The 12,240-nt window shown below is 44.5% G+C and overlaps 1 protein-coding gene across 5 annotated transcripts in view; it reads left to right on the top strand.

The window, feature by feature from the left end:
- Positions 1-354: 354 nt before the first annotated feature.
- atp11c (ATPase phospholipid transporting 11C) overlaps positions 355-12,240 on the top strand; it is a 36,957-nt gene continuing 25,071 nt past the window's right edge. For 4 of the 5 annotated variants that reach the window (XM_047584829.1, XM_047584826.1, XM_047584827.1 and 1 more), the window contains exon 1: positions 355-967. In XM_047584829.1, coding sequence (XP_047440785.1) covers positions 941-967 — 27 coding nt within the window. In that variant the 5' untranslated portion in view covers positions 355-940. The remainder of the gene's footprint in view (positions 968-12,240) is intronic. The other variant, XM_047584830.1, reaches the window with a different exon arrangement.

The raw sequence follows: 12,240 nt of genomic DNA, 5'->3' as shown, positions 1-12,240 counted from the left end.
GAAGGGGAGGGGCCTCTATTAACCGTCTCACAAATACTTGATCAGTTTGGGATCCAGTGAATTGTGTTGTTTCTCTTTTCATGTCTGTTAAGTTGTTGTTAAACTGTCAGGCACCGCACTGCTGGAGGGGGGGTGGCTGCTGCCTTGCTGTGGATTGTGGGTGCCTCGTCTATGTGTATGTGACTGAATGCTAGGTCTGAAAGTTTCCCAGCAGAACACTGCAACACTCACGAGACGCTCAGTTCTGTTCAGTTCTCGTTTTGGTGGCTTTACCCTGCGGCTGATTTGTGTACGTTGCAAATTCAGACAACATCGCCCACAATGCAGCGCGAGCTACACTCGCCGCACCTTCGCCGGGTGGAGCTTGTGAACGTGGGAACGTATGTGGGCTGCTGCTGCTGCTGCTGCTGCTGCTGCTGGTGCTTGTTGGAGTGAAAATTCTTTGACAGGGGGGATGAGGCGACCTGTGCACGGGCACTGACGGGAGAAGTTTGTTTTTGCTGTGTCGCCGGGCAGGTTTTTCTCTGCCGAGTCAACGCGGAGGAAGACTTGAGAGCGGCAAATGAATTGTAGTAGTCCAAGCAACAGGGCACGGAGCGAAATGTCAGAGACTGTTTCAGACGCGAGCCACGGGAAGAGCGACTAGTAGGCTACACCGCAACGCGGAAAATATCCAGGGGAGAGAGAATGCGAATGGTGCGAAGATACCGAAATCAAACAAAATGGAAACGATGTAGCGTCGCTGCGGCATTTCACATAGCTAGAACTAACGATAGAGTAGAGAATAGATAGCCAAGGAGCTAGCACGTCAACTAACATACATGTAAAGTTATTCCCCAGAGGAGCCGAAGTGGAGCCCGGAGGCGTCTGTTGACTCGGAGGAGTTCGCCAGTACTGCGGAATTAAAGACACAAAAAAAAAAAAAAAAAAGAGAGAGAAGATGCTACGGAGAGGACTGAACCGTCTGGTATGTGTGCCTGGCATCAGCCCCCCCCGCACTCACACACACACTGTTAGCTTCTGACACCCAGCTGCTCCTGCTAGCCTTTAAACTGCTCTGATTCAGCCCCAAAAAGAGAAGGAGCCCTTAGCTGTCACTTCCAATAACCCGCATTTGTAATGGTCTCTGCTAATAGACGGGGAAATGACCCAATTTACGAGAAACTTTTTTTCCTTCTTTTTTTTTTTTTTTTTTTTTTTTTTAAACCTCACACTGACTGACCAAACGAAATAGCTGTGGTTGTGTCTTTCACACAGTCAGCTAACTGCTAGGTAAGTTACAAGCAGCCAGGAAGTCACGACAGAGCTAGGCAACTACACTCAGGGACATGCGGACATTGTTATGATAGCCTCGTGGTGTGTGTGTGCCTGTTAGTGTCACCTTTAATAAACAAGTCATGCAGAGCAAAGTGAGAACAGCCTGCCACCTGTACATGTGAAGAAAAAGAAACTAAAGCTCCATTATGAAGCGAGCTGTTACCTGTGCCCAGAGACGGGGGGCTGCTTCTCTCTGGGGTCCAACGTGCTAAAAATATGCACTCAATTATAATCCACAAAGACATTCATCAAACGATGTGCATTTCCCCCATGTAGCCCGTATGGGTGCCATCAGTAATAAGTCTGTTAACTGACTAGTGGATCAACACATTTGATTGTTTTGAACACTGGTAGTAATTGTGTGCAGTGTTTGATATTTTAAATAAAACAAATCGTTTGGGTATGAGACATGAAACCAGAATATCATCTTCACGTCTCAGAGCTGCACAGATCTTACGGGCAATTCATGCTGTTTGACTTCTTTAAAACTAAACAATTGATCGGTTGACAGGAAAAATTCATCAACTCTACGTTTGCAGTAATTGTTATTGCCTTCTCCCCGTGATGCATATTAACTGTTTTCAGTTGAGTTTTAGTCCCTTTTTGCTCTGATGTGACTTAGCCTCTACATTTATTCAGTCGAGGAAATTGGTGTTCTGCCAACATAAACTGCCTTGACATCATCTTTCTTGATTAGTCCGTTTAATGCGTGCCCTTTTAAAGTTCATCCGCTGGTTTCATTGCTCTGCTCATACGTTAATCATGAGAAGGCTCAGTAAAAGCGGAGTAACCACCCGCATTTCCAAATGCTAAACCGCCTTTACTGCCTCTTTATCATCCTCTCCTGCGCCGGTAACCTGTTGTCCCCGGGCTCATTCCCCACATGCTATGTGGGCAGCATAGATACGGACAGTGAATAAGTGGAAGCAATATAATAATTATAGTGCCTGACCCTCCTCCTGGCCTCCCTCTAAGTGTTGCCAGGTCAGCTGCTTTCCCTGCTCCTGGTGAGGATTGCTGCTGTTCAGTGTGAGCTGTAAATAATATTTTGTGCAGCGCAGCCAGCCACACTGTCACTGATGCGCACGGCGCCGTTATCGCCCGACTCCGGCTCTCTGCCTCCCGATCTCCCCCCCCGCTCTTCGCTCGTCCATGGGAGGTACGTGTGCACCGGGGCTAGAGCGACCGCTCGCACGGAAAGTCACAGACGAGCCCCTGTGTCTCCCTTGACTTTCCCGCTATGACACACCGTGTCGCTAAACCCCAACTGTTCCATCGTTAAAGATGGCCGTGGGAGCGGGTGAGGGGGGGGATTTCATTGGGGGGGGGGAGCTCGAGAGGTTGTAATGCTCTTGACAGGAATGCAAAACCACACGGCTGCCTTTGATGTTCGCTCAAGCCCTTGAAGGCGGCAGCAGTGTGATCAGTGAGAGGTGGAGCCTGGCGGAAATGTGATAGTATTCATTGTGGGAGCCCCTGCCTCGAGTGCACGGGGAACAGCACGGGCACATGAAAACACCATCACCCGGGCAGCACATCAGTATCTTTTTTTTTTTTTTTTTTTTTTTTGCACCATCGTAACTAGTAGGTCTCCTCCTACTCGCTAGCTCAGTTAAAATCACACATGTGAGGTTTCTGCTTTATATTTGGACCGTGTTACAGTGCTGTCGCAAATACCCCCTTTGCTCAGTTGTGAAGAACGCCCAGTCTCATGTTAATCATTCCAGTCTCACATACAACGGTCAGAGGATGTGAGCTCTGCAGGTGCTTTTACCCTTTGCACAAAGGCTGGAAGTGGTCACACTGACACGGACGGAGGTGCTTTGTGTTTGGATTTTGTAATTTGAATCTGTCTTGCAATTGATCAGTTAATGAAGACAAACATTATCGACTTTGAGCGTCTCAGTTGTGAAAATATACGTATATTTTTAAAATCTGACTAAAATGACCCTTTGCTCGTGTTGCTCGTCAGTTCATAAGCAGCTCCGGCTTGGATGCCGTGCGGCACACGCTTGGTTTACCTCACTCCACCCCGCTAATTCACCTGTTCCCAGGCAATTGTGCAATTCAGTCAATCCTCAATCTCTATATCTCTTTCCGTCTGTGCGCTTGCTGATGCATGCCTCGGCTCTGTCTCTACTTGACTCAGACCCAAACACTAGTAAACAGGTCCTCACGTGGTAGTAGATGGATGTGTGAGTTCTTTTTTTTTTTTCTGTTTTTTTTTTTTTTTTTTCTTTTTGAAGGGCTGCATGTCAAATGTGTTTGAAAGATCCCAGGGCTCTGCAGCCCTCTTTTTCAGGTCAGGCAAAGAGAACCTGTGCGTCTGAGACGTGCACACAAACCCTCTCACATTCACTCAAGTCATTTTAAACAATTGTGGCATGAACACAGGCTGCAGATATCATATTGTTCCAGTGGAAACGAATATTTTGTTCTGTCATAAAAGACTAGAGGTATTGGTGTAATGAGTCTTATTTAGCTTTGCTCCATTCATTTTAAACCCTCGTCACATCTGTAAGCAGCTGGCAGGACCTGTTGGAGTCACTTATTGAGATACAAAACTTCTCAAACGGAGTCGTCGTTCTCTGCTGAGAATCTGGGGTGAGATCGCAATCGGGCACCGACGTGCATGTGCAGACATGTAGAGCAGTTTGATTTATCATGCCTGCTTGATTAACAGAGATGCGTATCGATCGGAGCGTTGCTCAGTTTTGCCGCTATTAGTCCTGCATCCGTGAACCGGCTGATGAGCAGAAATGCTTACTCTGATCTCTCTCTCTGCCTCCCTCTCTCCGTCTGGCCTCCTGCTCCCTGCCCAGTAATGGAAACACAGCCAAAGCAGCTCATCTGCAACACGCAGCGGGATAATAAATATATTTAGTGTGTGGTGGGAGGTGGTGTGGAGGAATAAATGGCCGGCTGATATAATACAGTCGAGGGGGGGGGGGGGGGGGGGGGGGGGGGGGGGGGGGGGGGGGGAACCGGAAGAACCCGCGCGACTCAAACCAGAGCAAACTGAAGGGAAAGTGGCGAGCGGACCTTTGGCGTCTTTGCACCTCTGTGACGCCCTCCACTTAATGGACGGACTTTTTTAAGCCGCGTGTGTTGGATAGCATGGGAGAGGGCCATTCAGGAGGGAGGGAACGAGGGGACAGTGAATAGCTTTTTGTGGCGGTTTTCCACTTTCTTTTAAAAGCTAGGTTGAATTCTCAGTTTGTATCTCTAAATAATTCAGGGTTTTCTTCATTTATTTTGAATTTTCCCCGCGTCGCCCCTCCCTTTCCCGGGCCGTGTGTCCTCGCCAGGCTAACGGCACTCAAAAAGCATCCTCATCATTCATATATGTATAAAGGCTCATCCGGAGATTCTCCGTGCCGCGCTACGGCTCTAGCGTTGCTCGGAGAGCATTTGCAGTGAGATGTGAAGAGAATGCTGAGATGCGTGTGTTCGGGCTGCTGCGTGCGTGATTTCTCTTCTTTATGTGTGTGTGTCTGTATCTCGTACGCTGTGTCTCAGCACGGAGGCAGAGGAGGAGACGTCAGCATCTGTGATGTTTCATCATCCCGGTTTTTTCATCGTCACCTGGAATGATAGGGTTCTCGCTGACACACAGAAAGAGGAACAGCATGTGGGGATTTAACGAGTGCTCGAAGACATACGCATATGCCCCCCCCCACACACACACACACACACACTCTAAACACCTTGCTTAAGCAACATCCTGCACTGATTATCTCCACGGCTAACTCCCATCTATAGATGCAGGCGGTGTTGCTCCGTCACAGTGGGGGAAAAAAAATTGTTATTTTAAAGCGGTGGCAGAAAACGCTTGGTTAGAAAACCAGAATCAACCGTGCCCTCTAAGCAGAGGCAGGAAAGGCTCGCATTGATTTTTGTCATTAGTCTTGTTGCCCTTCTATGCAGTGTCTAAGGATAATTAATCGAATAGCAATTACAGCCAGTGTAGCTTGGTACCTTATTAAAGATAATGTCATCAGTGGGGATGTAGCTGAGATGGAGTTTTTTTTTAGGGCTTGTCAGCATTCGGATGTATAGTAAATGCCTTTTTGTCGGCATGGTGTGGCTCTTTGCCAGATGCCGAGGCCTAAGAAAACCGTTGTATTCTTGCGCAGTTTAGTTAAGTTACAGCCTCTTACCTTGATCTGAGCGGCTGAATCGGGTGATTTCGCGCAAACGGAGAGAACGGGCATTTGACTGGAAAAAACACCCTCCGTTTAAGGCTACACTACTTTAAACTCTCTTTAATTATAGATTAAAGTGTGACTGTGCAGCGGCTTGAAATGTGCTCGCTTTCCCACGTTTTAAAACACAACGTGTGGCAGTTTAATCCAGTGAGGCCCTGGAAAATAATACAGTTTTGGCATTCTCTCTTTAAGTCGTGCTGGTTCTCACCGAAATAAAGTTACCAATGGGGACAAAGTTCATGCAGCAGAAGGCGGAGAAACGGGAAATCCTAAATCCAAAGCCTCAGTAAATGAATGTTTCAAGGCTATAAACTGGTTAAAAAACAACTTCAAGGCTTGATGTTTCAGCTACATTCGTGTCTTGTGTGTTGTTTGTGTAACCATCTATTTTTGTGAAACTGCACGTCTTGGGTACATGACCGACCACAGACCTGTGTCAGCTTAGTGAGAAGTAAGGGTACATCGGTGCCTTTCGGTGTCAGCAGTCATGCTTCCCTGCTGCGAAATGCGTCACCATTTGTTGTGTTCCTCAATGTTTTTTCCATAATGTTCTTTGTCAAACAATAACCGGAGTCGTGTGTATAGAACGCAGACATGTATGAACACGTCCTTCCTTAGTTGCGTTTAAAAGAAATGCTTTAATCTTGTGGCCGCCCGTTAGCTTCTCACAAAAGGCTGTTGGCTTTTAGACGTTTGAGATTTCAATACATTTTACGGCCATATGTGTTGCCAAAAGGATTTGCACAATATCTGCTTGTTGCTTTTTGACGCAAAGAGACGATTGAGGAATTAACTCCCGGTGTGTGGTGTAGATGAGGCCCCCCTTCACATTGTCGAGGGAAACGGTGTAATGTAGGCCAGTACCAGCCCATGGTACAGTACACTCTGTGTCTTGTACAGCTGCAGGGATGCTAGTGGAACAATGAGCCTTTGCCTATCCACAACAGCTCCTTAGGCTCAGCCCTCAGTTCAAGTTGGACTATTATTACTCTGTGGCGCCGGTCATCACTGTGTACAAACAGCGGACAGAGAGAAGAAGCCTCTGACATGGTGTCTTTATACTATGCCACGGGCCAAGTGCTGGTGAAGCCATAATGGAGGTAACTCCTGTTATAGTATCACTATGGAGTAATGTCTCTGTTTTTCATTAACCCGGCAATCCTCTGCGTAATACCGTCAGTAACTCATGCTTTTAGAGAGAGAGACTGCAGTGTGTTGAGCTCTGTTGTATTGTGCCCAGGTTCATTTGACTTTAACCGATCATGCTGTCATCACGTGAAACAAGATGAACACCTTCTGCATGAATCAAATGGTGCTTTACAAATAATATTTGATCGGATTTGAGCTGTACCTTCCAAAGTAGTCAAATAATAACCCTCATTGTCTCACTAACTTCATGTTATACATATTATACAGTTTCTTCAAGAATCCCAATGATTGTGTACTTGTGATGACATTATAATGAAGGAGGAAAAAGAGAGACTGATTAGTTAGCCAGTGGAAGCTATTTGTTGTGGTTCAATCTAGTTTTTAAAAAAAATTACAACAACAGCAACAGCAGCCAGCAAAATGACTGGCAATGCCAAGGACTAGCGACCTCTTTTTATTTGTGACCTTTATCTGAATCTGCCTGCTTTCTTTTCAGCAACACCTTGGCTCACATGTACATATGCTTCACCTTCTTTTAAACTGTACTAATGTTCCACTAATTAAGGAAAGGAGGTGACCTTTAAAGATGACATAATTACCTAGATGCGTATGGACTATCATTTTTTTTTCTATTTATGAACAAAACTGGAAAATTAGTCGTCAGTAATATGACTTTACAGAATAGCTGTATTTTTCAAATGAATTAGATATTTTGAGTGTCCATTGTGCTTAAATATAACAAAGGCTCTTTGTGACGAAATTAAACAAATTAGGTAATTTTCTGCACATGAAATGCAACAAAGAAGTGAGTACTTTCCGTGGTGATTGTAATGACAAACCTTTCATTTCAGTCTTTCAGTCTTTATTTTCTTTTTTTTTTTTTGCTCTATTTTCTTCAATATATATTATATATATTCTTCTTCAAAGGGTAATGTACCCTCTGTAAAGATTTCTGCCTGGGCAGCGAGTGATCAAAATTGAGAGTTACAATTGGTGAGCAAACAGTGGACTGCCAACAAAGAGCAAGATAATGACAGAAGAAGGAAGTGCATTGACTAACCGCTTTGACTCAATACATGCATCTCTGCCCTCGTATAACAACATTTAGCACGCTACTCCATTTAACCAGTCATAATAACGACTCTTAACATTTCTTGAAAAAGTTTCCTGGATTTTGAACATTTTCCCTGGCATTTATTCATTCCATTACTAACATAATGCCATTTGATGTGTGTGGCTGTATTTATTTTTTTTATTAAACATTTTAATTCTCTTGGCACTTTATCTCCTTTAGTTCCTCTTTTATGTGGTGAGAGGAACATGTGCTAATAGGAACTATACAAAACAATAATGGTGACACGTTATGAATCCACTTAAACCGAGAGCATCAATGTAAAACCCAATAGAATGAGAAGCACTTGGAGCAGAAGTTTTATGTTGTTGAATGACTGAGCCGTTCACACACATCTTCTGTACCAGTTCAGCTGCATGTGAAATAAGATTGTGTAGATCCTGATCTATATTTACACAGAGAATAACATGAATTGAACCCATGGACTTAAGAATAAATTGGTCATTGTCAGCATAGTGCAGTTTGTTAGAAGTACACGTGCGGGATTTAAAGTACAAGCAATGATCCCCAGTGCTCTCTCTTCTTTGCACGGCTCCCTCACACCTCATTAAATGTGTTTAAGTAGATTTTCTGAGTGGATTTTTTTTGAAGCTTAATGGCACAGCTCCTGCATTCTGTATTGGAAGAGCTTAGTGTTTTTGTCCCCTGCACGTAAGGTTACAAAACCACAAGAACGGGCTGATCTGAACAACGCTGAACCTGCTTATTCTTTTTGGCTTGCCTTTTTTTTTTTTTTCAATTTACTTTGGTCCTAACATCAGAAAAAATGCCATTGATTGTGTGACCACAGAATCTATTTGTGTCAGGATAAATAACACTTGTGGTATCATTGTCACATTTGGCATCATTAGCTGTTGTTTCCGTTGCATACTATGAGATCTCCACTTCGGTTAGACCTTGATGGCACGTATAACGGCTAAAGATGGAAGCCCCAGGAGACTTGACTGCTATCAAGAGCAGTACAGAGAACCACACAGGCTATGCTTTCCGGAAGACTCGCTGTCCTTAAATAGTAACGCATTCATGCCAAGAATGAACTACTAATTCACCGTAATCAGTAGAGATGCACAGATCTGCCTTTTTCACCACCGATACCGATATCTGAGGTTTAATATCGGCCGATACCAATCTGATACCGATACAGAAAAACAGCGCGGAAAAACAATTAAACAGAGATAAATGTACTGAATTACTTATTTATTTAATAATTGTGCACTAGTAAAACAATCTTAACCGTAATAATATAACAAGTGTAACTCGTTCATTCAAAATCCAATGTAAAACAGAATAAATATTAAATAATAAATAAAGGAGCTGAAATTGAGAAAAAAACAATAGCTTCACTAGCTTGGTTGGTAGACTTTCAAAATATCAGCTCTTAATATAGTTTAGTGCAAATGGGAATTAAACATTTTCTGCGATACCGGATCTAGAATATCTTCGATATCGGTACCGATACAAATATCACATCGGTGCATCCCTAGGAATCAGTTTATTGTTTTATTCCCTGTGTGTGATTTTACATGAAAACCTGAGAGTAATGCTGGGATGCTTGATAGTTTTTTGATATATCACCACCTCCAAAGAGAATAAGATTCAAGGATTTCCCCCCTGAACAGGCGGACAGAAAATAACCTGTTGGCAGAGTGAATCTTCAAGGCCATGAGCGTAGTTTTGGCGGACCAGTTGCATGGGGAGATGCAAATTTGCGGGTTCAAACTTGCCGGTGTTTGGTGTCAAGTTTGAATATTTTCCCTTTCTTGCTGGGTGCTTCAGTTTCGCCCATCAGCCCAAAGATTTGCAAGTTAGATTTATTGTTGACTTCGTGTAAGTGTGAAGGGTTGTCCGTCTCTAAATGCTCTTTCAGAGTACTGCTGGACAAATAAACCGTAAACTAGCCACTCATACTTGTGCGCTCGTCATCTGGCTCGCTCAAAACCAAATTCTAATCGGCGCTGTGTCTTTTCTTTTTGGCAGTCGGGTTAATTTTTGTTTCTACTTTCCGCTTTACTTTCCACAGTTGCAAAACGACTGAAACTTTTGAGAGAAATGTTTGCTCCTCAGTGAACCTTTCCCCGATGTGTTCCATCGTTATTCATCTAGAACGATAAATTGCGTAGATGGCGAAGCAGCAAATACTAAAGCAAAACTACCAAGCAGACCAGTCACAGCTCCTGCGTATTTACATTTCTATCGGCATCACCCCGCATAAGTCAGTTGGATGGATTGATGATTGGTAGTTGTTATGTGGGTATCTTGCATGAACTAACAGATCCAGTAATTATTATATCTTATTTTCTAACGCTTGACAAATGCACAGTCATAAAGTTGCAGTTGTGAACGGGCCTTGTTATATTCTGGTTACTCACTGTGCTTGTTCAGATAACAGCATGCAGACTGTGACAAAACAGGATAGCCAGTGAATAGTGAGATGGTGTGACAGGACACGGTGTCATCAGACCAGAGTCATCATTGGGAGTTTGGCAGGAGCTGAATGCAGTCTCACATTCCCCCCTGCTCCCAGCAAAGCACCTTTCCTCCCCGTCCCAGCCTGTGCTTATTACACGGTGTGAGCATAATTCATTTTGAGCTTAATTTAATGTAAGGTTTCGGCGCTGGTCAGTTCTCTAATGCATTTATTTTTCACTGAGCAATTATGTCTCAGCTCAATTGAGAATTGGATGTTTGCTTTGCTGATTCCCGTTCATGTTTATGTTGCTGTTGCTCCATCAACGAGGATGAATCTTCTACTTGATGTTGACAAATGGACACTTGACTCTGCTTTACTTACCTGGCATCACAGGGCTTCGTTTGACCTGTGACGGCGAGGCAGACATAATGCAGTCGCTTTCACTTTCCCTTACTTTAGCGTTTTCTTGCTTGGCCTTTAATCTCGCTGTTTTGCAGATGAGCATTGCAATCACGTAACTGCTGAAATGGGCCCCGTTGTCTGACCCTCATTATATTTTACAGTGAATCCGCCACTAAATCAATGGCTTCTTATCTTTAGGACCGCAGGGCTTTGCCTACTTCCTAATTTTATACGCAATAATTTTCCTCATTTGCAGAATGAGTTATGTGTGTGTGCGTGCTAACATTTTGTTTTGGAAACTGCTTCGTGCATCCAGGACGTTCTTAGGCAGGTCATACGTAAACTGAAACATTGTTTGTCTGATACGGCTCTGACTTTCAAAACTCGTACATGCGTACTCAAGGCGCTCTGTGGGACCTAGACGCGGTGACCTACGCACCAAGCCTACGCCGGTGTGACTCATTTATGCTCGTGGGCTTGTTAGTCTTGCCTTCTCGGTAACAACTCCACCCAAGCGCTATATGACCTTTTTTTGCCAGTGGGATTAATTTTTTTTTTTTCCACGCTCCTACACTTTCATTTGGTGACTGTAACTTTTGCTGAATTTTGCCGAAATTTCCCCTAGCCCGAATCGTACAGACGTCTGCATCGCCAAACATCCCCAGCTGACCTCAGCCATTCTTTAATGATTCAAAACGATCAACTTGAAAATTGCGGAGATGGAGAAGTGGCCAGAAACACTGAAGCGGAAGCACGCTGCTACCGAGCAGAACAATCGTGCTCTCTGCCCTGCGTGCCCCTGGGGAAGGAGGCGGCCACGGCGTTCAGATCTGCGTAGGGTCTGCGTTAATGGCTCTGAACCGCGGGTCGGTCTTATGACCGTCTCGGATGAGATATTAGCTGTGCACGGTAGCATCTGTCTGATGTTGTTTCTTTCCGGAGCGCACAGAGGAACGATAACTTACAGAATCACCGCGTCTGATTCAGCTAAACGAACAAGCGTAGTCCGCGGGGCGTTCTTGTCTTACGGCTCCCGGGAGCGGTTTATTGTTTGGTATAATTCCTTGGGTTCTGTTTTACTTCCTCTCTCCAACACTCTTCCTTCCTCCCACTTTCCGATACTCTCCTCATTGTCTGGCACCCGTGTCCATCCTGTCCTGCCGAAGGAGTGTCGGTGTGTGCGTGGTGATAAGAGTTGGTAGAGCTGACGTCCGCACTGAGGTGTGAACATGGCTGCTCGTGCACAAGCGTTGCATGAGCCTTTTGGTTCCCTTCTCTAGTCGAGTCTAGAGAGAAGAAGGATTTGAGAATAACACCCAGACTCTTGATTCTCTGTTGTTTGTAGTGCTGTGTTCATGTCTCCACACGCATAACTTAGGTGTTCAGGGCTATTCTTTGATCTGACCTCTTGTCAGAAACAGACTTTGGGCAGCTTGCTGTCCAGGTGGCCACAATTGTAATTCACATATACCTTGGCTTTTGTCCAGAGTCAGATGTTCATGGTAATTTGTCCCCTTGACCCACGTGTTGCTTGCTTACATGTGGGTGTAGAAGATAAAACAAATCAACTACCAGCATAACATTAATAAATTACTGAGTCAGTAATACCTTCACTTGCTCGT

The sequence above is a fragment of the Mugil cephalus genome, chromosome 5 (assembly GCF_022458985.1).
Source record: "Mugil cephalus isolate CIBA_MC_2020 chromosome 5, CIBA_Mcephalus_1.1, whole genome shotgun sequence".
In the NCBI taxonomy this organism is placed as follows: domain Eukaryota; kingdom Metazoa; phylum Chordata; class Actinopteri; order Mugiliformes; family Mugilidae; genus Mugil; species Mugil cephalus.
Note: the sequence above shows the minus strand (reverse complement) of the source record. Positions and strands in the feature narration are given on the sequence as shown.